The 27,708-nt window shown below is 47.2% G+C and overlaps 2 protein-coding genes and 1 long non-coding RNA gene across 10 annotated transcripts in view; 1 reads left to right on the top strand and 2 right to left on the bottom strand.

Moving 5' to 3' along the window:
- The window catches only part of pold3 (polymerase (DNA-directed), delta 3, accessory subunit), a 17,076-nt gene extending 5,033 nt beyond the window's left edge, over nt 1-12,043 (bottom strand). Inside the window, exons 1-2 of the mRNA XM_088396908.1 lie at nt 11,925-12,043; nt 1,310-1,460 (exon numbers count right to left, since the gene is read on the bottom strand). The gene's annotated coding sequence lies outside the window, so the exon portion shown is untranslated. The remainder of the gene's footprint in view (nt 1-1,309; nt 1,461-11,924) is intronic.
- cntnap3 (contactin associated protein family member 3) lies at nt 3,673-27,708 on the top strand. Of its 7 annotated transcripts, XM_088396899.1 has the most exons (24): nt 3,674-3,995; nt 10,583-10,693; nt 13,049-13,242; nt 13,309-13,456; nt 13,940-14,155; nt 15,111-15,286; nt 15,359-15,484; nt 16,642-16,915; nt 16,989-17,132; nt 17,192-17,366; nt 18,072-18,178; nt 18,652-18,771; nt 18,848-19,048; nt 19,331-19,493; nt 19,799-19,926; nt 20,012-20,182; nt 21,108-21,326; nt 22,419-22,658; nt 23,015-23,254; nt 24,316-24,449; nt 25,987-26,074; nt 26,607-26,825; nt 27,035-27,097; nt 27,164-27,708. In XM_088396899.1, exons 1-24 carry the CDS (start codon nt 3,923-3,925, stop codon nt 27,358-27,360), a joined length of 3,927 nt encoding a protein of 1,308 aa, XP_088253025.1. In that variant the 5' UTR covers nt 3,674-3,922; the 3' UTR covers nt 27,361-27,708. The 7 variants fall into 7 exon arrangements, 6 of the variants coding, with proteins under 6 accessions (XP_088253022.1, XP_088253025.1, XP_088253024.1 ...); XM_088396896.1 differs by having other exon boundaries at nt 3,673-3,995; nt 15,111-15,484; nt 18,845-19,048; XM_088396898.1 differs by lacking the exon at nt 3,674-3,995 and having other exon boundaries at nt 10,474-10,693.
- LOC148387272 (uncharacterized) lies at nt 13,294-17,828 on the bottom strand. Of its 2 annotated transcripts, XR_015862687.1 has the most exons (4): nt 16,976-17,828; nt 16,809-16,896; nt 16,620-16,744; nt 13,294-15,504 (listed from the first exon to the last, which is right to left on the bottom strand). It is a non-coding gene; the product is annotated as an uncharacterized LOC148387272 (long non-coding RNA). The 2 variants fall into 2 exon arrangements; XR_015862686.1 differs by lacking the exon at nt 16,976-17,828 and having other exon boundaries at nt 16,809-16,922.

The raw sequence follows: 27,708 nt of genomic DNA, 5'->3' as shown, positions 1-27,708 counted from the left end.
TTGAACTGTGATATCCGGACGAAGGAGGGTATTTCGCTCTCGCGTGTCGGAAGAACTCATCAGGATGTTGATTTGAGGGATTTCGGCGGCCGAGCGCGCACAGGGGAAATAGGCGGGTGGAATGAAACCGGTTTTGATTGTGCTTATGTGAGTGGGCGGCGGGCAGATACCTGCAAATGCGTTATCGTCGCTGGCGGAGAGATTGTAAACGTTGACACCGGCCGGCATTGAAATGTGCAGCACGACGCAAATGTTATTTGCTTTTAACGCCAACGCATCTGCCATTAAAGAATCCATCAAGGAGGATTTTAAGCGTTCGAGGCAATCACAATGCTGATGCCAAAAGATCAATTCACGCGAGCAAGAAATTAACATTTTACAGCTACACATATAAATCATTTACAAAAGAACATTCACTCCATATTAAAGTGAAACTTCTAATTGATGCCTGTTTTTGGTATTCTCAATCAGATTTCCCACAGGGAAAAAATGGGAAGCATGCTATGAAAATCCTGTACGTCCATTTTCTGTACGAATCCTGAGTAATCCGTCCCGTCTGTTACTTTAACAAAAGCCAATTTGCGATTCACACGAAATGTGTTCCTTTGTGGAAACTTTGCAGCCGGAACGGCCAACCGTTGTCGACACTTGGCGTGGCCAACAAATGCAAATTTGTGAAGAGGCGAGGAAAATAAATTCCTTTTACTTAGGAGAGCAACACAGAGCAAACAGACGCAGAAGCCAACCTGCTGCTAAAAGATTCAAACAAAATGGCTTGGGCACGGCCCGCTCTCGCCGTCCGCTCAGGTAATGATGTTGGACTGACACGTGTCCGGCATCTAAACTCGAGCGACGGTTTGGCCCTGAGATGTTTTTTTTTTTTTTTTAACGCCAGACACTTGGACGGTGAGATGATGTCAGTCAGTTTGTCGGTTGTGTAATGAAGTGATGGTGCGGGTGCACAGATGGGGCTTTGGAACCGTAATTAGAATATTTGGAAGGCGCTCGCTACATGTCAAACGTTCACACAGCGTGAAAACCCGGTCGGCATCCGTGCGGGTGATTCGTGTCGTTGTCAATCAATGATCTAAGGCCATGCAACCGCCAATCATTTATCGAAAGCAATTAATCTGCCGGCAAATTTGAATGCCTTTGATTGGCGGCTTAATTAATGACACGGAACAGAAGCCGCTCCCCTCAAAAAGAAAAACATAAAAAACCTTGTGGTGTCGTGAGTTTCTTGGGTGAGTGTTGATGGGCGGAGCTTACGTACCAGATGTCAGAAGGAAGATGTTGAATGATTACTTACTTGCCATTCCCAGTCTTCCTCTCATTCCAGAAGCGCTCAAAGCCTCCCTTGGCTGGAAAAGGTATCTCCGGCTTTTCCCACATCGCAACGACGAGGCACTCTAAAGCGGCCAGCTAGCATGTGGTGGCTGGTAAAAAGTTGTTTTGGCGATCTGTCACACAAAACACAGGTTGCAATTTCTGGTGCGTGGGGGGGCTTTTGTGAGGATTTCCATTTGGGTTTGCTTATGTTTTTGTGTGGGAAAATCAAAAGAAGAAAGCAGAGGCCTCTCTTTGTTGCCATGGCAACGGAAGAACGGCCCACCACAAGAGGCGACTCAACCTTCATGGCCGTCATCGGCCACCTAAGTGAAAGTCAAGAATTGCGAGGGTGTCCTTGGTAAAAGTTGAGTTTCTTTCGAAAGCTCCAATCATGAAGAATGCGTCTTTACAGGATGCGACTCGACAAGATGATCGACCCCCCGAGGTCGTAGTTTATCTTGAATTTTCCTCTTCATTCTTTTGCAAGGTAAATTGTTTTGAGGGGAACAAAGTCCCATCTTACATTTTGGTTGAGTTTTTCGTGTCTTTAAAGTAGGTCTTTTGGGTGTTTCACCGGACGAGAAGCAATTAAGTATCAAGATTGTCAAGAGGCTGTTGGCGCTGTGACACCGAACTTCCTCACAAAAGATTTGCTCATTTTCTCTTTGTCTGCCTTTTACAGATCCCACACAGAGAATACAAGTTGCAAAAGTATCACGGCGGAGCTTTTGTCCTGACACTTTCTTGTGTCTTTCACAGTGGAATAAAAGGGCGACGTCTCGGGGGGGGGAGGGTCACCCGAGCAAATGTGAGCCGATAACGGTGGGAGCAAAAGGAGAGCTCCCGCAGGGGGCGCCGCATTTGCCACTTTAGCCTTCACCTGCACTCGTCTCTTGTGCCTCTTTCACACGGCCTACTAAAAGGCAGCTTTCTTCCTTCTTTTTGTTTTTTCATGTCGTGTTAACGGCGTCCGCACGAAATGAAGCGGCAAGTCAACCTGGCACGGGAATCAAAATGTGCCACCAAAATGACACAAAATTGTCCTGGGCACTTTTAACGTAATACCGCAAGTGAACAAACAAGAAACAAAATCTGAAGTAACAAAGAAGAATGGCGGTGATGCTTTCCTCCTCCCCCGTCGTGTTTGTAATGCAGGCGGAACGTCGCAGCAACGGCGCCAGATTGAGGTCAGTCCATCGGGCTTTGTTGCTGTCGTCTGAAAGACGACAACACCTCCTTCTGTCCTCCTTCCCCTCCTCCTCTTCCTCGCTGATGGCGGTGGGGACGAGGCGCTTGTCAGCTGTGACGGGAAGAAACCCCGCCGGGAGGAACGTGACGGGAGCTGAGGCACACGTGACAGGTAGCGGGAGGTGGACAAACCGACACCTGCCATGTGTCATATAAGTCCAAAATGAAAACAGATAGAGAGAGATATCTCTTACAATCGAACGATACTAACTTGGGAAAGATTTGGAGCTCAGCAAAACAAAGCAAGTCCCTTGTTTTATTGACTTTATTAACTTGTCCTCAGAATCACCGTCGCAAGCAGAACGTATCGACGGCCCTTCACATAAAAAGAGGAATCTGCAGACGGCGGGATTTCTGGACTGACAAAAACGGTCTTAGGCGCGTCTGATCCCAGATAAAACGCGGCGCGGCGAAAACACGGCAGGCTTATCGCGGCGCCGACGCTTGGCCCGCTCAGATAAAGCCGAGCATCTTCATCGAGCCCCTCGGACACATTTGCAACCTGACTGATTCCGTTTTTTTGCAATCAGATAGCCAATGCATGCGCAAACATTCTTTAGCTGGGGGAGAAAATCATCATTTGATTATTTTTTTCTCCCTTCACCACACAAACAAACTAAAGTCTTTGGATTGACTTTCATCTGTTTGTTCTTCTCAAGCAATAATGCAGAAACACAAGGGGCGACGTTATTTGAACAAGCAGATGCTCAAGTAAATTGCATAAAAACGTCCAGAGAAGCGAGCCCGCCGCCAAATGTTTTCCAGGAGGAAGATCTTTAAAAAAAATGCCAAGAAATGCCCAAAATCAGCTCACTCCAACCAAACAGGCAGAATGTCTTGACATTTTGGGACATGACTCGAAATATCATTCTGCTTATTTGTTTTTTTTCAATTGATGAAATAATTCTCTAGATGGAATCTTGCAACTGGGCATGATTTTACCTCCAATTGCAGACTTTGCAATTCTTTTGTGCTTTGTTGCACGATGGACAAGTCTCCTCAGAAATGGACCGGGTCGTTCGGGAAACATGAAATTCCCAATGGCCATCTGCTTCCTTCCATCCTTCCTTGCTACATTCAACTGTCGCTAATTCTCTTCCTCTGCCTCTCTTCCCTTCCTTCATTCAACGTCTTTGGGCTTCCCAAATCCTCTTTCACCCATTTCGCTTCTCTCTTTGCTCTTGCATGGTCTCTCTCCTTACTCTCCTCTATCTCACTCTGCCCCCCCACCTCACTCTGGCTGGCCGTCCCTCACATCTCCTCCTCCGTCGCACACTTGCACTTGCAGTAGCAGAAGAGAAGCAAGGAGGAGACGGCTCGGCACCATCCTCCTCATCCCGTCATCATGATGGACGCCCCCGTTTGGATTTGTTTCTTTGCGCTCGGCTTGCGCTGGTGTGCCGGGACTCCTGCGCAAGGTGAGCAGGCTCGCTCGCTTGCTTCTGTCCTCTCTGCACTTTTTCTTTCTTGCCCTCCTCCGTTGGGGGACGGGGGAGACGCAGCAAGCGCGGCCGGCCGCCGAGCTCTCTTAACCGGCGTGCGGCAGCTGCGAGGCGACGCTCGCTCGGTCCGCTTCGCAATGCAAACTTGCGCGTGCGTGCACTTGCGCGATTTGGCAGCAGCAAAGTGCATTAGATACGAGTCGGGGGAAAGTTGCCATCAAAATGTTGGGCTTGATCATCTTTGATGTTTGATATGCATACGAGAACCTCGTATCTTCAAAATAGATGCAAGTTTGAGCTTTGCATCTCGAAATTGCGTTAGGTACGCAGAGGATGATTTTATCTACGTTGGTCGTCTTCTTCACCTCTCATGCTCTGCGGTGAGTCATCCTCAAGAGGGTCAGAAGGTAGCGTTTCAAGATGCAAAAAAGTTCAAGGCATCTAGGACGTTATTTGTTCTCGTCTACGCTTTCTTCTTCTTCTTCTCTCCCCTGAGGGTCCATTTGATGTCTCCTCTTCCACCGGCTGAGTGTGAAAATATGTCGTCAGCCTCCTCTTCCTCTTCTCGCCCTCTTCATTTGTTTCATCTTCTTGTTCATCATTTCTGTGTGTGTGTGTGTGTGTGTGTGCGCGTGCGCACGTGTCTTGCCCGCGCTCTAGAGGAACAAAACACAAAAGCTGTTTTTTGAGGGCATGTGTTTCTTTCTTGGCCGCAAGGGGGCGGCAAAGACAGCAAAAACTTTTCTTCACAGCGCGAGCTTGACAAAATGCAGCAAAAAGTTCTGATTTTGCCTCAAGGCTGACAAATGAAGCAGAGTGACACATTTGGAACAATACACCAGGAATAATGATTACTTCCTTTTTTGCAACCCTTACTCCTACTACAATATCTTGCTATAATTCTGCAGCAAACCGTTGGTATCGGCGTCTTAATATTTCAGTATTGATATTTATTTATACTGATATGTGGAGTTTGCATGTTCTCCCCGTGCCTGCATGGGTTTTCGCCGCGCACTCAGGTTGCTGATGAGTGAGAGTACTATTGGAGGATGATTATTCCAGTATCAATATTTTCTCCTCAGGATGGATTTTGGCATTGGAAAGCCTGGAATCGGAGTAAATTGTCGTTTTTTTTCTCCCGGCAAATCATTTCCAATCTGAGCAAAGCCGGTTTTGTTGCTGTTTTCCAATAAAAGACGGGTTTTGTGATCACTGTATGAACACAAGGATTAGAGATATAGAGTAGATGTCAGAGCTCAATGTTTATGCCTTTTGCTGGTACTGTAATGCTATCACGGTGCAATTAAAATAAAAACCCACACAGAGGAGGAAAGCTAAGGCACAAAATTGTGACCTCAGGCCTAATGATGATAAATAAGTCAAAAAGAGCCTGAGAATGCTAAGACGCTGCCATCAACATAACCCACATGTGAAGTGCTTTTGACTACTGACGTAGCAGAACCTGTTAATTCTTTAGTCCAATATCTGGACGGCTGGTTCCTACTCTGATATCGGAACAGCAATGCTTTCTCCTGGGAATTGATTCCATTATGGGGAAAGCTGCTATTGCAGTACAGCTATTTAAATATTGATATTTTGTCCTATGGATTGGATTACAGCTGAGGGAAGGCTGCCATCAGAGTATTGACATTTGAGTATTGCCTTGTGCAATGCTAATACATATATAAAATAATCGGATCATTGGATGAAAATATCAGGTTGCAAACAAGGTTGTGAAAAGTGAAGAGATTCATTTTTTTTCATTTTGATTCCAGCATAGGGTAGTCCGATGTTGGAAACTTTCTCTCCTGGGAAACTTTTATTTGGAAAAAATGATCTTGCTCAGGACAAAACGGCGAGGATGTGAGCGAGAAAGCGTGACGTGATCAATTCTCACGGCTCAGTGGTCGTTAAGGCTACATTTTTACGTGTGACGAGGTTGGAACCAAAAGCTTTTGATCAGTGAGGTCATGCACACTCGCACGCACACGCACACACACAAGCGCGCACACACACACAAGCATGCACACACTCAGTCTGCAGCGTGTCATCATCTTCACGTATGATCTCCTTTTCTCTCTCCATTTCATCGCCACCCCATCCCACTGACAGATCTCCGCGACAAGAGCAAACGACTTTGATTCCAGCCTAATGACAGATAATGGCGCCGCACGCTGCGCTCATTTGCATGCCGACGGTCACTCGCTCACTCGCTCGCGCCTTCCTACGGAGTTCCCCCCTCATTTCCATTTGGGATTGTAATGGCACACAACTAGGGCAGCGGCGGTCCTTCGCCGCCTGAGGTGAGAAACGAGGGTGGATGACAGCCGCCTGCTGTCGAGGTTAAAAGCTGTTTGCGTCCACGTCAAAGTGGTCATCGTCGCTAAGTCGTCAAACTGAGGATGGAACGCTAACGCTGTGCTGATACCAAGCGTAGGATAAGCTTTCGAATAGTGGCTGACAAAACAAATCAAGAAGATGCTGTTTCTAGGGAGTGGGAATCTGAACGCTAATAACAACAAAGCAATGTAGTGGAAAGTGACACACCAGAAATGATTGCGACGGCGGGAAGCCGTCAGGTTTTGGGCCACTTGTGTTCGCCGAGCCTTAACCAATGTCACGTCAAACAAACATGGCGGGCTTCCCGTGTCTTTTCAGGCGTTGAGCCTTTTTTGTGGTTCTTCTCGAGATAGTCACGTCCATCCAATGTTATGTAGCAAAACTGGAGTCAAGGGCTAAGTTTTCAATTCATATTAATGATCTGAGTTAGCGCTAACATTTCTTGAAACCTGGCCTACGTTAGCAAGTCTTTAGATACAACGGAAGAATGACGACGTCATAGAGCCACAAAAACACCTCCTACCCGTTCTCGAGAGTAATTACAGGCACGCTCAAGGCGGAAAGTCAAGCACTTCTTCAAGGAGTTGCTTGTTTAAAGCGAGGAAGCTTGAGGGGAACATTAGCTTCCCTCCATTAACCCTCGCAGCTCATCATCAAGCGTCCTCCAACTGAACAAAACAACAGAGTGGCACCGGAGCATGCTTGCTTTGTGCTCATATTTCCTCTTCAGAGTCACTTATGGAAATAAGCGCGAGAAAGGCGCAAGTCAAGGTCGAGGGGACTAAGGCGGATTTATTAAGTCAGAGAAGGCCGAGATTTTATTATCAGCCGGGTTGGGATGGCGTTGGAGACGTTTCCAGCGGACCAGGACATGATCCTGATAAGAGGAATGACCTCCAGGACTTTGCCGCCGGCTATTCATCATGTTTTCGTTGGGAAAAAGACATCTCCAGTTGTTTTCTTTTGCCGTCGGCACCCACGTGAGGGGCCGTGAACTTCACCCAACAACAAACAATCCACGTGATTTGAGCAAGTTCTATTTTTGATTTGGGGGGTGGCAATATTAATTTCCGATTTAATACAGACTGTCAAAGATTTTGAAGTCTGCCTGGCAATAACCAACCAGACATCCACCTCAAGGTAGACTCATTTTCTTGAAAAGTTGCCTATTTTCAACTTATTTCATAATTGATGTTAGCACAGCTCTCTGCACAATGACTTTCTTTCTTGTTTTTGTGAATGCCATCCCTCTCTGTGCGCATTTGCAGTTAGCGCATTAGCGTGACGACGATGATGACAGCCAACACGGCAGAATATGAACGTCGTTTGTATTTTTTTCCCCACACATGGATAATAAATAAATGCATGACTAATTGAGAAATAACACATCATTCAGTCCTTTTTTAACGATGTTCCTTTGGAGCTGGTGTGAGACAATCGATCCTCATACGAGATGTCCTCCTCACATAAATTACGGAGGACGCCAAAAACATAAACAGCTCAAAATCTGACAGTGGATCGTTACCTTTTTAATAAGTTCTCAACATTATTCAAGCCAAATCAATTTGTTTGATGACGTTGCGCTGTGTAAGACACGAAGGAGGACAAACTAGCTAAAGATGCTCCTCTGAGGAGGGAACTTTTTAAACGAGCTACTTGAAGTGAATAACTACCTCGAGTGGCTCGTAAAAAACGTCGGAACTAGTTGAACAAAGTAGCTTGTTAACCTCAATGACTTGTTGGACTACACAATTAATGGGCGGTGCCCAACTCCTTGGAGTTAGTAACGACCTTCAACAAGTGGTCAGTAACCTCTGAAAGGCGAGTATAAAAAATAAGAAGTTTGTTACAAAGAACGCTCATTAACAAGTTGAGGGAAGCCGTTAAGATAGGTAACAAGGTGGAAGCCCGTTAAGTGCAGTAGATTGGTCATTTAAGTAGCTTGTTGAAGTAAGTTCATTTGCGATAGTGATCCGTTGAAATAACTAAGGAGCTCGTTCAAATAAGTGAGCTCGCGAGCGTCTGGAGTGAGTAGCTTGTTGCAGTAATTGCATTTTTTTTTTCCCGCTGCTTTGCTAGCTAATTCTGGTGCTAATGAAACGATGAGGCGAGCACTCCAGCGCCGTGTCTTCACCTTCTGGCTGTTTGTTTGCATTTCAATTAATTAATTAACGCCTTGGCCATACACACACACGCACACACACACTTGCTCGGTGGCTCCTGCTGAATAATGCAGCAGTCTTAATCAGGTTGTTCCATCCACACTCCTGGAATGTAGATGATGTGAGGAAGTAGCTGACGGTAAGAGCTACATTAGCTCTCGGCGCTAAAGGTAATCGGAGTTGTTTCACGCGGCATGAAGCCTTCCAAGTAGCGCTCAGCGGGCACCGTAACACATTAATTGACAGCCAGTGGCAAAGGTGCACAAAATTCTAATCAGATTCAGATAGAAAAAATTTGAGTGAATGTGCATGAGATTGCAACGATATTCTCATGAGACTTTTTGATTGAATTGATGATTCAATTTTCGGGGGTCATTATTTTCAAGAAAGTAATTTATACAATTTCTCGTGACATTAGAATATGTTAGAACTTATTCTTTCTAGATTTACTTTTCAGAGATAAATTCCACCATTTCCCCCCCAAAAAAATATTGACTGAGTTAATGACACTCTTCAGGTGGTGTTCTGTTTTTTTTTTCCCTTTCCTTCACGCGAAGATAAAAGTGTGGTTTGGGAGCAGTATCTGAGGTAGAAGTTGTGCATTGATGTTTTCTGCCTGAGTGCCATCACCAAAACAACATTCCAACGTGATTGGAATGAAGCCCAAAAAAGCAGCAAAGCACTGTGGGAATTTCTTTCTTTTTTTTTTATTCAGCGTAAGAGCGGCAAAGTGCAAGACCTTGTGTGTGTGTTTGTTGGAGCTGATGGATGGAGCTCATCTATATTCAGGGGGCCTGCCTGCGTCCTGGACCCTCTGGGCTCTTTGTTATTCAAAAAAGAAAAAGTGGACAATGAGCTGCGAGTTCTCACTCGCGGGGGTGTGGGCGGGGGGCGCTTTAATTGTGCTTTGAGAAGCCTCAAACGCTGGCCAGAATCATTTTGAATCTCGGGACAGACATGCTTATTAAATGCAGATTTTTTTTTATTATTTATTTTTTTTGCCACTCAACTTTGGAGCAACTCTTTTGTGACATTTGCCAACTTTGAAGTGCTGAGCCGATGGTGGAAATATAGAAAGTAAAAATTGCAGACCAAGTGTGATACATCGCTTTTGTTTTGTTGCAACGACTTACGATATGGATGGATATCGATAGAAAAGTCACACTATGATCGTCACGCAGTCCGTACAAATCAATGTGAAGAGCTGGCTAGATACTGTGCAAGTGATACGACCGATTAGATGAATGCTTTTCGTTGCTATGGGAGACAAATACGTTACAGTCGACGAGTTCTTTCTCCTGTTTGGCATTTACACAAAAAAGAAAGCGTCCAAATGCAACACTCGGTGCAGAGCCAAGATCAATTTATACATCCGACATTTCGATTGGACGCAATTTATGTAAAAGGCTGACCTTCACCAAAAATGTATGGATTATTATGACTAGTGGAAAAGAAAGTGGAAGAAATGTGTTTATGGATTTGAAATGTCTAATGGTGAGATGAGGGAGTCGCATCGTGCAGGCTCTTTTTAGCCAATCGCAAAGAAAACTTTGAAATAAGTTTGAATAAGTCAAGTCAGTCAAGTCTAGAAACTGAAATTTAACTCTGTAAACCTAATTTGAAAAACCCTAATCCTGTCTTCAAACCCTAATCCGAATCCCGAACTCCATCCAGACGCTAGCCTTGAAATCCCAACATGAACTTTGAACCCTTGCTCAAAACCATAATTTCCCTCAAATCTTTCTCAGGACAGTCTTTGAAAAAGTGACAACTCAATTTCCCGCCAGTGTTGTCGTGCACATGTCCGGAATGTTAAACACGAAGAGAGAAGACTTTCTCCATCGCCTCTTGAAAAAGAAAAAAAAAAGTGCCGTGACAGGCAGCAAGGTGCAGTCGCTTCACATTCCAGGAAGTAGTCAGGGTCATGTCTGTGTTAGCTGTCTGAACACTTGAGCGAGTATTTTTCTTTAATGGACCTCCAATCTGGACACACACCTCAACCTCAGAGGGGATTTTCAGCAAGAATATCGGGACATAAATGCTTGCTTTTTGCGTCCGCAGAGGCGTGTGACAGCGCCCTGGTGTCCACTCTGCAACCGTCGGCCTTCCGAAGCTCCTCCCAGCTGTCAGCCAGTCACGCTCCCGTCTTCGCCAAGCTCAACAGACGAGATGGTGAGTGGCAATTATGGTCTCTACAAGGTCACCGTGACGACATTGTCTTTCTGCTCGCGTATGGAAATACAATTATCCATTGATCTCCAGTCCAGCCCTCAAGCATTGTCTTTCATTTATCATTCCACCTCCAGTATGGAACACTATTGTGGAATTTAAAAGACACATACTTTGCCCTCACCCAGTGACTTCACAGTGGGGCACATTCATAAATAACATTTTCAAAATGAAACCATTCATTCTCTATACTGTGTTTTCCAGGGAAGAACGCCACAGACATGTTTCTAAGAAAACTGGGCTCAGTTTTAAATCCTGACTTGCTTAATAAGTGTCTTTGAAGCACTATCATCTGAATTTCCGATTCAGTAAAGACTTTGTGACAATTGGCATCAACGTAAGGCTGTGCAAGGCAAACTTGCCAGTTTGTCTTGGAACACAAAGTGGAGGAGTTGTTGCAGCAGTGATAAAGGAAATTAAGGGGAACTGCTGGATCCGGAGGGGGGCATCGATTTTCGTCAAAGTGAGGCAAGCTAAACAAGAACAAAAGGGGGGGGACAAAATCAAGGATGGAGCAAATGTGCTGGCAGAGCCACGTTGGCAGAAGCATCGATCTGATGTTTGTGGCCTCCTGCAGCCGATAAAAGCTCTCTTGTAAAAATATCTCTGTCTCTTTACCTGTGAAAGTTTCCCCTCAGCAGGCCGTTAATGTGCTCCAGATGCCGCTTGCTCCATTAGAGCGTTACGGGCCAAATAGTGCACAGTGGAAAGTGCAGGCGGGTTGGAAGTTGCTATCGTTTGTCACGTCGCGTTGCAGCCTTCACCCTTTAACGCGCTTAAACGTGTGGAAAAACGACTGCTAGCAGTAAAATGTAAGAAGAATAAAATACATTAATGCTAGTTTTACATTCCCCTATTAACCATGTTTGGCATCATTATAATACCTGAAAAAACTCTGAGCAAACTTGAATGCTGTCTATGATTGAATTCTTGAATGATATGTCTCAATTTTGTTTTTTTTCCCCGTTTTCGTTTGAACGATCTTGCCGTAATTGCTGCCCGCTTTAACGTTAGCGCTGCTAGCATAGCAATCTGGCTCGAATGCCAAATGTTCAATGACGTGCTTTAGTGTGGCTTATTCATTATTTCATTTGAACTATTTTAATTAAAATCTCATATCAGCAGTCTTCACACATAAAAACACTCAATAAAGCACATGGAATCAAAAACTTACCTAAAACGTACCTTTTAACTCCAGAGTTGCTCTTCCTTTACTGATGACCTCCTGCTTCGACCGAAAATCCAGAGTTGAAAATCGTTTGGATATGTAATCCTACATTGTAAAACGAAATGTAAAAATGGGGGTGGGGGGGGGGGGGGGGGGAACTCGAATGTAAAACGAACAAAATGGACGACTGCTCCTTAGTTGCTCACCATACGGAGATCTCTTATTCTACAGGTAGGCGCATGAAGCATCCCAGGATCACTAGCACCCCCTGCTGGAGAACCTTTTTTTCGTAGCCTTGAGACTCAGCGACCAATCGTCTTTTCTTTTCACTCTCCCGGTTATCTTTTGCGGCGGCATCTGGAATGTCTTTGCATTATTAAGTGTCTGGTTAGGCTCTCGTCTATCCGAGCCGCACGCCGAGAGCGAAGTCTTCTCGGCGGTCGTCCATCCGTGCCGCCCGGCGTCCTTGTTGGAGGTTACAGGGGCTTCGCTCCGCAAGGCCGAGCAGACAAATTGAGAGGCGTCGGGTGTCGGCTGGCGACGACGTGATAGACTCGCAATTCATGTTCGGCAAAAGGGCAGCCGGCTAAACAGTCTGACGGCATCTGTTGCCCGAGATCTTGCCTGCTTTGGATTTGGGCAGAAAGCAGGGAAAGCCTCCAAACATGTTGGCCAACATCCAAAAAAGCACACACCTTTATTCTATATTAAAACACAAAACGGGTTCAATTAAGATAAGAAATACCTTCTGACTCAAGATAATGACAATTATATTCAATCTGATTAGAATTGCAGCGAATTAAAAAAAAACTATATGAATTGTAAACATTCAATTAAAAACTGTGCCGCTGTTTCTGGTGTCATTGAATTTGCTCAAACGAGGCTTCCCATTTGACGAACTGCCTACGTGAAATGTGTAGGCGGCATGCAAGTGTCCCACGCAGGATGTTTTCCGATAAAGGTCAAAGCGTCCGCCGGCCGTCCGCTTGTCCGGAGCCGATCAGCGTTTGACCTTTCAGTCCTTTCAAAGTTGAAACGTTTTCTCGGCCTTAATGAATGGGGAGCGCCTTTCGCACCCAGTGCAAGGTCGCTTTTGGGCTGGGGGCACTGATGTGTGATTTTGTCGTCAGGGGCGGGAGGTTGGTCCCCGCTGGCCTCGGACTCGTATCAGTGGTTGGAGGTGGACCTGGGCGAGCGGACCACCGTCACGGCAGTGTCCACGCAGGGACGCTACGGCAGCTCGGACTGGCTGACGTCCTATCTGCTCATGTTCAGCGACTCGGGTCACTACTGGAAGCAGCACCGGCTGGAGGGCAGCATCGGGGTACGTTCTTTCCTTCATGGCTGGATATCCTCGTTGTTAGCGTACCTTTTGTTTTGGCTTGCGCAGTCTTTTTCGGGAAACATCAACGCAGACAGCGTGGTTCAGCACAAGCTGCGGCAGTCGGCCATCGCTCGCTTCCTGCGCCTGCTTCCCGTGGGCTGGAACCCCGGCGGACGCATCGGACTGCGGCTGGAGGTCTACGGCTGCCCGTATAGTGAGTCGTCCGCCGTACGCCCGTCGGCCTCTCATGTGGGAAGATTAAAAACCTCCCGTCACACCTCTTCCTGTTTCAATCTTGTTTTGTTTTCAACAGACGCGCAATCAGCCTTTGATTCTCGCCTCGATCTCTTAAAACGGCACGTCGTCATATTTTATTGAAGGCGAGCCGGAAAGCAAACAAATTAGGGCTTGGAGCTAGGCGTTATGATTGAAACGTGGCTGAAAATGGGTTGCCAGCCGCGTTGAGGGTTTTAAACAAGTACGATTACAAACTAGAGGGATTAAAAAAAAGGCGAGGGTATCCAACTGGGCTTTTTGAACTGCAGTTAGGCTTTCAAAAAAAGCTTAGTATTTCCTGCGAGAATTTTAAAGAGGGCTTTTGAAGTTTTGTGGCATGATTCAGGTTTCAAATTAGTTTTTCAAGACAGGTGAACAATTTGCTCTGCTAATGATGACCTCGTCCTTTGGCGCCGGTCAGCTTCTGATGTGATGTCGCTGGATGGCGAGGGCGGGGCGGTGGCGTATCGGTGGAGCCAGGAGAAGGAGAGCGAGGAGCAGCGACTGTCGCTCAACTTCAAGAGTCTGAAGAACGGTGGGATGCTGCTACACGCCCAAGCTGCCTCAGGACTCGGACTCGCCATGGAGCTCAGGGCCGGAAAAGTCGGCGTGGTCGTCATGGGGCAACAACAGAAAGGTAACAATAATAATAATAATGACAAATTTTGTCAATATTGTGTGGCGGTCCCCCAAAAGTGGTACTCACCACGTGTTTTTTATTCACTTTATGCAGTTGGTGTCACTCAACAGCGAGTCTTGTTATCTGGCTTCATTGACAAAACAAGCTATTTCTTTCCCAGAGTGTAAATAAGTTGTTGACAAAGAGACAAACCCCCGCCTCCTCATTTTGAGATGAAGATGTTTTTGTCCATCATCCTCCTCCCCCTCGGGCCCCCTCAACACCAGCGGATACATTTTTAACGACTGCGTTGTTTTTTTTTTTCTGGAGCTTTTCCTCACTTGGGTCTCCCCACAGAGCTGGACCGCGGGGAACCTGGCCCGCTAATTTGGAGCCGCCGACGCTCATCCAAGATTTATAGCGTCTCACGTTTGGCATGAACGGCGGAATATTTGGCTTCGCATCTCAATTTTTAATCTTTTTGTGATGATGATGAAAATGAGATACGACAACCCGAGTTTAAATCTCCTGCTGGGAGACAACATTGCCTTCAGAATACACAAAACTTTCCTTGTAACTTTTTTGATGTCTTGTCAGAAAGCTGTGCTTCCATTTAGTATTTTTAGCACTCTAACCACACAGATTACAAATAGTCGACATGACAGATCATCCCCACCGACGTGATTTATCACAAAAAGTGGTGCAACAGTTCAAGAATGAAAAGGACATCGTATTCCACCAAAATTGAAGACCAAACAGCCACCTCCTGAATGGAGTCCGTATGATTTCCGATGGTCACACCTTTCTTTTGTCTCTGGTGGGGCACTGCCCCTAATGTTAAATTGGAGTTTCCAGAGAACCCCCTGTGAGATCTGGCAAGGAACTGCCCCACTTAATTCAAATCTTAAACAAATTCCGGTGGGATCCTACTGTAAAACTACCTTGACATCATGTGATTTTTTTTTTCGCCTAGCATGGAGCTCCAGTCCCGGTTTTGGCCAGCTGGCCTCATTAGGCAGCCTCTTGGATGACCAACAGTGGCATCTGGTGGCCATGGAATGTCACGCCGCCCGGTGCAACCTCACTGTGGACCAGCACACAAAGATTGTGGACCTACCGCCACAGTTCCTCCACTGGCGCGTCCAACAGGTCCTCCAAAAACTCCTTGCCAGCATCTGTCTCTTTGTCACTCTGTTGTGTTACACCTACTCCATCTTCCAGCTGAGCGTGGGGGGATTTCTCGACATTCCTGACGAGAGATTCCAAGGGTGCCTGGAGAACTTGGCGTACAACCGGCATAACCTGATTGCGATGGCCAGACAAGGCGACCGCCGAGCTACCGTGTCGGTCAGTTCACGACGGCGTTCCTAATAAGGTCAAACGTCAAACGGACGGACAGTGATGAGCTTCACATTTGTTCTAATTGGCTTCACATTTAGCTAGTAACATTTTAATAAAGGATGGAGGTCCTTAAAAAATTCGCATGTCTCGTAATCAATCCTTGTGTAGATGGAGATTGTGGTGGGGCACTGCCCCATTGGCCCAATCATGCTAATTTGCCACTGATCTTAAGAACTGGAGTCCCTCTTCAAGGTTTACAAAAAAAGAAAATAAGTTGCAAATTACTGCCCCGCTTCCACAAATCGTCAATTAATCGAGACAAATTGAAATGCTGTCAAGCAGGCACGCAAACGTAGCTCCTCTCTGTGGGTTACTTGAAAGCACCATCCATAATTCTAATACAAGTCCAAATATTCAGCACGATGTTAAATGTTTGTGTTTTTTGGTCACCATCTCAATGTCATTCAATAAATGGCGCCCTGCCGTCTGACTGCATCGATGTATAGATTGTTTGTCCCCCGTCGGCTTTTTATGAGAAATGAGGCGTGAGGGCAACGTCGTCGCTCAGCATATTGGCCACGAGGACCTCCCTTACGTTTTAAAATTCAGACGCACTGGGGAACATTTCGACTCGCCGAATTCACACAAAAAAAAATGATGAAAAGTGGAGGAAGAAAGTTGAGCTCTTTGCATGCTTGCTTAATGCTGCAATGGAGACTCTTTGAGTTTCTAAAGCACAAAGGCAATCTGTTTTACTTGTGTGTGTGTGTGTGTATGTGTGGTGACTTTGCAAGTTTCTTTTGCCCCCCATTAGGTGACTTTCCATGAGCCTCATGAAACTCGAATTCAGTCATTTGTGTGACTGCCCGCAGAATGCCGGGAACAATAAAAAAAACAGCGACCAAAAAAATAGCAATAATATAAATAGTGGATGAATAGTTAATTGAAATCCGCTGAGCGTTGCCACTAGGAACAATTTGTCTTTCGTTTGACTTTGTTTCCCCCGTTTTGCTTTACTAATGCTATTGGCTGCTCACGGTTATGCTAATGTCGCGTTTAAGGAGACTCGCTGATGAGGACGACGGTGACCCCAAGTTACACGAATATGCCCCACCCCCCTGATTAATATTCATACTTTTACCATTTTATTTGACGTCTCCCAGGGCAATGTCACCTTCACATGCTCCCACCAGACGCCAGCCGTGGCCGCCACCTTTCCTGGGCCCCGAGGCTTCCTCCAGTTGCCTGGGGCCGCAACCCCAGTGCCTGCAGAGAGAGTTTCCGTTGGACTCCATTTCAGGACGTGGAACCGAGACGGGCTGCTGCTGACCTTCCGGCTCCCTCAGCGGGGCGGTGTTGTCTGGGTGTACCTGAGCGACGCCCGGCTCAGGCTGCTGGTACGGAAGGCTGACAGGGTACTGCTGGAGCTCAAGGCAGGTTAGTACAGAGCATGATGTAAAGCGGACAAAATGGAGAGCGATGCATTGAGCACTTAACTGGGACCGGTCAGGCTCCGGTCTGGATGATGGTCTGTGGCATTCAGTGGATCTGAAGTCCAGACGAGGGCACCTCAGCATCTGCGTGGACAACATAGACATGGCTCAGGCCAGTCCTTCCTTCACCATGGCCATCGAGGGGGACCTCTTCTTCGGCGGTAAGCGAACGTCGGCGACCCTCATGTGGGGTGGTACTCTCGATGTGGTCTCGTTGAAGGTTGTCCGGTGGACGACGACGGGCGGGAGGACTGCCGGAACCCCTTTGCCTCTTTCCAGGGTTGCCTTCGCCAGCTGACCTTGGAGCAGCAACAAGTGGATCTCATTCTGGTGCAGCAAAGGATGCTGGGAAACTATAGCGACCTCTTGATTGACATGTGCGGCATCATCGACAGGTAACGGCCAATTCAGCGTACCTGGCATTAACGTCACACGGAGCGAGTGATGCAGAACTAATCGTTTACTTTGCTCTGGCTGCTGAATTGTCGCTCAATTAACAACACGTTCACAATTATCAAAGCAGTCGGGTGTAAAAAAAGAAAAAAAAACCCCACGCATCTGGAAACGTGTCGGGAATAAAGGAGCCAACACTTAACGAAGCGAGCTGGCGTCCTTGCCGAGGTCACGGCGCCTTCCTTTTGCGTCCGTCGTGCTGTTCGCAGCCGTATGCTCGCTGATCGCGCTGATTGAATTGAACGCAAGTCAGGTGGAAAACGTCATTTTGCAACCAGGGGTCAGCGAGCTAGTCATGCTCCACGGCAGGTTATTATTGCGCCAAACCTCCGGTCTTGCAACTCCAGCACGCCTGCTACAAAACATCCCCCCCCCACCCCGAGTTTCCATCTAGGGCGAATGAACAAAACGTTAAATTGAAACTCAAATTGAGTAGTCAGACTTCATTTTAAGGGTGAGAAGCAAGGCAACCATCTCGCAAATACAGTTTTGTACAAAAATGGAGTCGTCAGTCAGCTTAGCATGCATGTTTTTGAAATGTGGGAGGAAATTTCACACAGGAAGGCCAAAGCTGGCAAAACATTTTGCAATCCTACACAAAAAAAAAGGAGCTTATCTATCGTATGTCTTTGTTTGTGTTTTTTGAGGTGTTCTCCAAGTCGCTGCGAGCACGGCGGGCGCTGCACTCAATCCTGGACGCATTTCCATTGCAACTGCAGCGACAGTGGCTACAGCGGTGCCACCTGTCACAGCTGTGAGTCACTACGGGGACAGTCTCTTAAATAAAAAAAATAATAAATAAACATGTGGCCCTGCAAGCTCAGCCCGAGTCAGCCCACTGCAACATTTCATCTGGATCAGATGGCGTATTTCTTCTAAGTTGCTTTGCTCAGCGACCCCAAAAAAAGATTGACCACCACCGACTCCTCAAGGTTGAAGAAGAAAAAAAAAAGATCCAAAAACTGACCCAAAACTAGAAAACATTTCTGAAAATACGTTTTTTAGCGACATGAAAGATTGTACATCTTCTATGTTTGCAAAAATAACAAAAAGATGTAGCTTGGAAAAAAAATAGTGTATCTTTCTAGACATTTTTCAACCTTGGGCGTGATTTTAGAGGATCCACTAAATTTGACGAATTTCCCCGCTCCAAATATTACCTAAAAGCTTCAGGCAAAAATGCAATTACCAAGCTTCTTTAAATGTCTCGACTGACTTCCCTCCTAGCGGTGTATGAACAATCGTGCGAGGCGTACAAGCACAACGGCAACACGTCGGGCTATTTCTACATCGACGTGGACGGCAGCGGCCCTATCGGCCCGCAGCTGGTTTACTGCAACATGACAGGTGATGCGCGTTGGCATTGTTTGCGTCGCCAACACGCCAGTGCTCCTTTTTCCTGATCCTCCATTTTATCCAGCAGAGGAGAACACCTGGCTGGAGATCAGACACAACAACAGCGAGCTGACCCCCGTGAGGCCGTCTGGCGGCGAACATCAGCACCTCGTGCGACTGCACTACTCCGCCAGCGAGGAGCAGCTGATAGCCGTCATCGGGCAGTCGGATCACTGCCAACAGGAGATGACCTACCGCTGCAGGAGGTCCCGCCTCCTCAATACTCCCGGTGAGGCCATCCTTTCTTGTTTAATGGTCGCCTTCTAACAAGAAGACTGAGGAAAGAAAGGACCCAGACAAGATGAGTCAGGAAAGAAGAGTCTAAAAGAGCACCCAACTGCAAGAGTGGAAAAAGCTGAGTCTGTAATGAAGAATCAATTGGCTGAAAACAAGTGTCAGGGAAATAAGAAGAGCCCACAAGGGAGGATCTTGAAAAGAAAACAGAGTTAGAAAAAGAAGAGCCAGAAAAGAAATTCTTTCCCTGTGTCCATATCTTCTGTTCAACTTCCAGAGGGCTCCGCCTTGAGTTGGTGGCTTGGCGGTGCTGCTCCGGGCGGACGTCAGAATTACTGGGCCGGAGCAGAGCCCGGCAGCCGGCAGTGCGCGTGCGGCCTGCGGGGGGACTGCACCGACCCCAAACGTTCCTGCAACTGCGACGCTGACGCCGCTGAATGGTAACAAAAGGCTTTTTCGACACTCACCGCAAATCTCCACCTAAGCCGACATACATGTTTGATGACGACAGCTAGCATGTTGCTACATGTGCGTTTGCTCTTTGCAAGCTGCTGTTTTATTCAAGACGCGCTTAACCTTTTACCGCCACGCCTCCGCTCAAACGTCTATTTCCAGTGGCTAAATCTTTCAATATTTGATACAACGGGCTAGCTTTTGGAGCTAGCTTGGCTCGAATTAACGCAGAATATGTATGATTAAGAAAACTGTTGGCATAAAACTGTCAAAATGATTTCCCCTCTGGCAGGGCTGAGGACTCGGGCTTGGTGACTGACAAGAAGAACCTCCCTGTGCGGTCCCTGGTGCTGGGTGACACGCAGCGGCCTGGCTCGGAGGCCGCCTACCGGGTGGGGCCGCTACGTTGCCATGGCGACAGTAAGTCCAGTCGCCTATGCAAATGAATAAGTCATGCAGAGAGAGGATGCATCAATTCAGCACTGTAAAATGTTCCTCCCCTCAGAGAATTTCTGGAATGCCGCCTTCTTCGCTACGGAGACATCTTACCTCCACTTCCCGACCTTCCACGGCGAACTGAGTGCTGACATCTCCTTCCTGTTCAAGACGAGCGCTCCCTCTGGCGTCTTCCTGGAGAACCTGGGTATCAAGGACTTCATACGCATTGAGCTGAACTGTGAGTTGGTGCCCTATAAAATCCAAATCAAAACATTTCTGGGGGGTCAATGCAATGATCATTGATTCATTCCATAGGATCATTTGAGTGTTTTGTGTTTGGTCACGGACCGAATCAAAGTCGGATCTCAAGGCACCACTATATTGACAAATACTTTTGTGGCAATTAAGTGCTGGATTCCTCATTCATGTTTACAGTGTATCACCAAATATGCCCTCATCCGCCATACGAGACGAGAAGTAAGACGAGAGGGCTTTGACGAGCCTCACGAAAGGGCCTTCTGGGTGTCATTTCGTTTGCATGAGAATGAGACGGTTGTTTACGACGCAAAACTTTGACGAGTCTGCGCACTTTCATTTGTGGTGCCGCCGCGGTCCACGAGGGAACGGAAGGGACAAACACAGCAGCTAATGTAGAGGCGCCCGGGGGAAATCACCAAGTTCCAGCTTGGCATACTGCCGCTCCTGGGCTCCTGAGAAACGGAGCGAGTCGCAATACTGTTTCATCTTCTCCTCCCGCCCGCCTGCCCGCCCGCCGCTGGCGTTCTGCTTGGCCAGCACTCTGCTAAATCTTTCAGGAGGCCGACACGCTCCGGCGGCACTCGGGCACGCGGCGATCCATAACGGGCCCGAGGCAATTATATCAACAGCGCAAATGAAAGTGGTCACACAATACGGAAAAGCTTCTTCTTCTTTTTTTTTCAAGTGCCGGAGGCTCGGGCTGGTGCACTGATACCCGCCTCAATGCTTGCAGAAAGGAAGTCACGTGTCAGGAACAAAATTGAAGTAGCCCGAGGAGTCAACCCTGAGGGTCTCCGTAGTAATAGAAAACTCAAACAATGGATAGAGATGCTCATAGTAGATTTTACTCCATGGCATTGGTTCCGAAATAACTGTAAGGGTCTCACCATGTTGTGCCCCACCAGCTCCCAGCCAGGTTCTGTTCTCCTTCGACGTGGGCAACGGTCCTCTGGAAGTCGCCGTGGACTCGAGCTCACCGCTCAACGACGAACGCTGGCATCGGGTTCGCGTGGAACGCAACGTGAAAGAGGCCTCGCTGCGATTGGACGACATGCCGGCTGCCACCTGCCGGGCGCCTGCCGAAGGACACGTTCACTTGCAGCTCAACAGCCAGCTCTTCATCGGTGAGCCCGCCAAAGTGTGTACCGTGCTAAAAGAGGAAGGTTTTTCATGCATTTGGTCATTAGCTTACCTTTATTAGCTCCTGACCGTGCCTTGATGTGATTGTAATAGATGATTCTACCCTTTGCAATGAAAATGCCTGCTGTGCCATACTTGCACAAAACTTAACTGAAGCCCATCGTGGAAACGGGCATTTGATTGGAGGCCCCTGTGTTGGTTAGCATAGCGTCATTATCTCCCTAACCACAGAACAAATAAGTAAAATGCTCCGGTCAGCACGGCACACTAATAAACTTCCCAATGTGATTTATTCTTGCGAGGCTCTTAAAATAGTCATTAATTGAACCAGCAGCGCCACGGGCGAAGTCATTAATCAGTCCGTCATGTAATTAGCCATTAACAAGCTACGACAAAGCTTCATCAATACAGCCAGGGGTCTGTTTATCAACACTTCGCCGACGCTGTTTGTTCATCTTCACAAAGCGAAATCCCCCATTTAGGACTTATTGTTGTGCAAATCTCAGCACGCACGTCACTTCATGTCTGTCAACAAGCCAGCAAACAAGTGAGCAGATTGCGGCGGTAAATATTGATTTTTTTAGCCACTAATGTGCTCAACGCCTTTACCTGAGCACTCTGGATTTGGTTTCCGGCGAGGATATGAAGCATCATTATTCACGCCCAACCTTGATCCCAGAGATTCTGCCGGAGTAGGAAAGGTTCCGTGCCACAGGAGTGATGAATTTCCTTCCATAAATTTCCCTCATGCTGCACATGTTAGAAAGAAATTAAAATCAGTCCTCCTGAAGTTCAAAGTAAGTGGTTGAAATAAGATTGTAAACATCCTAAAACATGCGGCAGTTGAAAAAGACTGCTGTAACTGTTGTGCAAAAGAGAACCTAGATATAAATCCTCCAGAAATCGCACGGCTGAAAACAAGATAAATACCTTCAAAGTTGCAGAGGTCCAAATAACTTTCTGTCACGGTTGAGGAGGAAGTGGTGTGCAGTCAAAGTCATTTGCCCTAAAGGAAACAAAAACAACATCATCAAATCATAAAGCAATCTCACACTAATGCTGATATGGTCGTCCAGGTGGGACGGCGTCACGCCAGAAGGGTTTCCGCGGTTGCATCCGCTCACTGCAGCTCAACGGTGTCACCCTGGACCTGGAGGAGAGGGCACGCATCACGCCGGGCGTCCGGCCCGGCTGCCCGGGTCACTGCGACAGCTACGGAGTGCTGTGCCGCAACCATGGCCGCTGCATGGAGCAGAACAATGGCTTCCGCTGTGACTGCCGCCAGTCGGCCTACGACGGAGTCTTCTGTCACGTCGGTAAGCATCCACTTGGGGAGAAATTGTACACTCAAAACCAATTTTGCTTAGCAGGCTGAAATTCGGTGGGATTGTCGATCACGAAGTAAGGATCAAGAACATGAGCCATTTTGGTCAGAAACGACCATTTTAAGCTTATGTAGACCATCTCCAAGGTAGACTTTCAGCATAGACGTTTTTTGATTGCTATCAAATTTCTCAACTGCCAATTTGAGCGAAATTAAATTTGGGGGGAATCTCGATCATAATTTGGACAAACAAAAAAGTCTGGAAGGAGCCGTGCTGTTAAGCAAACAGAAAGCTACCATTTTGGAAGCAGACAGATGGGCGACACTAAACCCGCGTCCTCTCTCCAGGAGTCTCGGCCGTCTTCAAGCCGACGACATCCGTCCGCTACGCCTTCCAGATGGAGGCCCTCGAGCGGGACGGCGGCAACGTCAGCGCAAAGCTGTCTCCACCGTCCTCCATCTTTTCCGACCTGAGCCTGAGAGCAGAGAACGTGTCGCTGAGCTTCCGAACCAGCCAGAGTCCCGCGTTGCTGCTCTACGTGTCGTCGCACCAGCGAGAGCACCTGGCGCTGCTCATCAATAAATATGGTGAGGAACGGTTTGGCTTTTTCACCGTGGTGAAAATGGATTTTCAAGGACCCCAATGTGATCTCCCAGAACTTGCTCAGTCACATCCAAGTTGGAACAAATTAGCACTCCACCAGTTCCAACAGTGAACATAAAATACGCATGTGTCTTTGGCAACGACATGCACGAAAAGTCTGAAGGATGCATGTTGAAGCGCCAGATTGCTGTTGTGTTTCAAGCAGCCAATTCGCATGCAGTCGCATCCATTGGGAAATTGGAAAAATCAACGCGACACCAGTTCCGACGATCAACCCAAAATTGGGAGGACATGTCCAGCATAGCAAGGCGTATGAAAAAGTCTCAAGGACCCATTCCCGAAATTGGACATTTTGGTTTGAAGGCACCATTTTGCATTCGCTTCTATCTTGGACGCTTCATAAACATGAGCCTCCAACACCATGTTCGCAGATAAACTCCAAATTGGTGTTGCTTTTTTGGGCACATTTACAAGGCTTGGATTTAAACAGACAAGCACAAAGTTGACATGCAAAACAAAGCAGCATTGCTAAATTGGCGGAGGTCTTCACTCAACTGGGTGCGATTCCCGTTTTTTAAAGCGGAGCCGAATCAAACGCTAATAAAATAGCTCTAAATGCTAACGTGGCATGCTAAGTAGGCTATTAAAATCTTGGCGGGGTTCTCCAGGCGGTGTATTGTTTCATCCATTTGCCGTTATAAAAATAACCTCCTGGCCCGGCGCTGTTCTTTACAGGATTAATTAACGCGTTTGAAAGCAGCTCTAAATAGTCCGTGTGAAGGACAATTCTTTTTTTATCCCCACGCTGCCTCAAAGACCTCCGAACGTTTCCTCTTAACACCGGTGTAGTATTAGCAAAATTAATGACTGTTATTGATAGGCAATGAGCACTAATCCTCCTTAATACGCAAAGCTCCTCATTGAGAGTCATCATTGGGATGAAAGATGCAACTTTGTAATATTAATAAGGGATGCCTGGGCAAGATAAAGAAGCTCCAGATTGTGTGTGTGTGTGTCACTTATTTTTGTGTGTGTCTGCATGCAGATAAGCTGGAAGTGCGCTACAAGCTCCATGGTGGCAAGGAAGGCCAAGTATTAAGGAGCCAAGCCAAGAGTTTAGCCGATGGAGATCTGCATACCGTCTTGGTCAGCCGAGTGATGGATGCCGTTTCTCTGCAGGTAACGCAAAAACAAATGGAACAAACACAGATCATGTGACTCCCCCAAACTCACTCAGTTGCCCTTTGCTTGCTTTAAAAGCCACTAGCCTCTAACAGCAGTTTCTCAGCTTGACGTAAAAATTGGTGGAATTATCTATTGTAACGGGGGAAATCTTCTAATTGTCAGAAGATGAAACTCAAGGTGACCTTCTCCCGCCACATGAACATCTTGCCAATCACGGCTCCCGGGATTTCAAAACAGCTGCCACTCTTTTCATTGGGCAGATGCTACGCTAGCTTGTAGTAAGGATAAAAGTGTTGTCGTTGCTATGACAACCCTGGATTTTTGCTATTGATGGACCAGCCTAGGCACTTCTCCTGTTGCGTTAGCAGTAGCGTCATTGCTAACATAAAAAAAATACAAATAGGCAATCTTTTGGAGATGAGATTGGGGGGAAAAAAAAGTCAATTAGAAATTCGTAAAGCAGTTATTTTAATGATGCAATAACTAAATTGCAATTGTAATTGTATTATTGGTAAATAATTTAATTACAGGTATTTTCTTATCTAACTGTGCATTAGCTTAGTTGCTAACACAGTTGCTCCAACAAACTTCAAAGCGAACATACTGCTTGTCTCGAGACATGCATCTGTGAGTAAAGTTTTGGAAGTAAAAGATTGTGAAAGCGAGCTAGTCCGTTATTTCCCTCGTACAGTATGTACATCTTTTTTTCTAGGAAACACTTCAATCACTTGCTTGACATAAAAAAAGCTCCAGGGGTCGACCAGCTGAGTCGGCGGCCGGCCGGCTGGCTGGCTGGATCGGCCGTTTGAAGAAGAAACTTAAAAGATTTCTGTCAGGATTTAAGGCTTTAGCTCAACAAACGGTGTCAGACTTCTGAGCAGGGGGAGTCTGCTGTGGGCTGCCCAGGGTCTTGCGCGGAGTTAAAAGTTCACCGTCCGTCTGTCTGACTGAGCCTCTGCCACTTAGGTTTGGAGTGGCTATTTGAGGTTGATTTTTCCAGGGTCCTTCAAGGGCGTTATCAAATTTGAGCTTTGCATACGGGACGATCCTTAAAATGCACAAAATTTGAGTTTTTGTTTTGGCACGCTGGTGAAAAATGGCTGCCATAAAACAGGAACTCCCATAAGTAGAAAATAAGTTTGATTCCAACTCGAGCAAACTTAGACAACCCACCACCACACACTCGCAGAAATTGCACAAGCTAAATCCTCCGATTTATAAAAGCAGTCAAGTGATATTTGACACAAGTCAAACATCAGTCAAAAGTTTTGTTCCTGTTGCGCGACCTTAAACGTTTCAGATAGCCTTTGGCTCCCCTTTGCCGCTCATTAAAATCACCTCCAGTGGAGAACTTGATTGTATGCTTTTTCATGTGAATTTCAAACTCTGCGGAGGCATATTCTCCAGCTCCCACGGTCGACCGCTGAGAGCGAGTTATGAGCGACCTCGCTCGCGTTTCAAGTACGTCGTGAACAATAAAATCACTTTTGTCGCGATGAATGGCAAGCCATATTGCGTTTCTCTCCTTCAGATTGACCAAAGCGCCAGAGAAGAATTCAACTTGACGTCCGACAGCGAATTCAATGGCATCAGGTCACTGTTGCTCGGCAAAGTACAAGGTGAGGAGATACGTACACAAGACGGATGGGACTACATTTACAAATTGATGGATTTAATTATTTGAACGTGATAAGTCTCAACAGCCGTGCAGGTGCGCACTTCTTGTCACGTCTCCAAGTGGCAGTCCGATAAATCTCGACCTGTCAATCAAACAAGTGGCCTGTTACGGTCTAAAGTTCGCTAACATTTTCTCCTCAGCGTGCTTTCCACTTGTGTTATAACTGCTGCTGTCAAATTGTCATGGAGGAGAAGCGATGACAAAGTGGACTTTCTGTCGCTTGCCGCCAACGCCGTCATCCATCAGCACCGCAAATGGAGGCGCCAACTCGCCGGGTGGCTGGGCCATGATAGAGGGTTTGGGCTCGTGGGAGCTTTTAGGGCACACGTGTCACTCACACAGTCGGGAAAGGGCTGGTTTGCCAAACGCCACTTGCAAAATAGTCACGAGAAAGTGAGAATAAGCAAAGGCTGAGAGAATTCAGGAAAAAAGGGCAAAATGTCATCCAAATATTTTGCTCTCTATCTTGGCAGAGACAGACGAAGTGGATCCGGAGCTGGTCCGCTTGTCCTCGTTGGGCTTTAGCGGCTGTCTGGCGGCAGTTCGCTTTAATTCCCTCAGCCCCCTGAAGGAGGCGTTGCTCAGGCCGCACAGCGGCAGCGTGGACGTCAGCGGGCCTTTGCGCCGCTCCAACTGTGCCTCGCCGCCTGCGTCTGATCCCTACGCCGCACAAAACACGCCACACCTGTCGGGTGAGAACGAAGAGCAGGCATCATGATGACATCATCAAATTACGCGGCATCTGTCTTGTGCTTTCTTGCCTGCCGTCTGTCCAATTGGTCGGTTTATTTTCTGCCTGGCAGCTTTGTGCCCCATCAGACATCTGGGTTCTGTTGCAGTTGGCTTTTCCTTAACTTTTCCTCTTTTTTCTTCCTCTTCTTCTTCGCTTCCTCGGCCGTAGATCCTTCTGGTTCCGGCCAGCCTTTAGTCAATTCCACGCGGGGCGACTCGGCGCTCATTGGAGGTTTGCATCCGTCGCCGACGGGCTTCGCGTTGACGCTTGTTCTTAATGCGTGACTCTTCCTGGCAGGCATGATCGCCGCCATTGTCTTTGTGACAGTGGCTGGCCTGGCTGCAGCAGCCAAATTCCTGTACCGGCGGAAGGAGACGTATCGGAACCGGGAAGTGAAAAACGGCCAGCGAGAGGAAAGCCAAGACTCGGATTTTGATCACCAGACGGACTCCAGGAATGCCTCGGGCCACAACCCAAAGGAGTACTTCATTTAGAAACGCGACGAGGGGGCGCATGCCGACGCCCTCATCAAACACGCCGGGCGGCACGTGTAAATAGTTGGACACGCGTGTAAATATTCAACAGTGTCAATGGTGGCTTTGTGTCTTTGTGCAAACGCTGGGAAACGGTCTTTCAACATGACGCGGATGATTCCGGCGTGTCGTGAAGGACGCGGCTAACATTGGGTGGCTGATGGCAGCTAAAGCTGGCTGGCGGCGGCTAACGTGCCAAAGCAAGCACTCGCCACAAAGAAGAAGACTCCATAGCTGGAAGAAATGGATTTGATGGATTCTTGCGTGACCGCTCAACAAATGTCAACTCAAAGAACATGTTTCCTGTTC

Source organism: Syngnathus floridae, chromosome 14, assembly GCF_059516105.1.
Source record: "Syngnathus floridae isolate MCC-2025c chromosome 14, RoL_Sflo_1.0, whole genome shotgun sequence".
Classification (NCBI taxonomy): domain Eukaryota; kingdom Metazoa; phylum Chordata; class Actinopteri; order Syngnathiformes; family Syngnathidae; genus Syngnathus; species Syngnathus floridae.
Note: the sequence above shows the minus strand (reverse complement) of the source record. Positions and strands in the feature narration are given on the sequence as shown.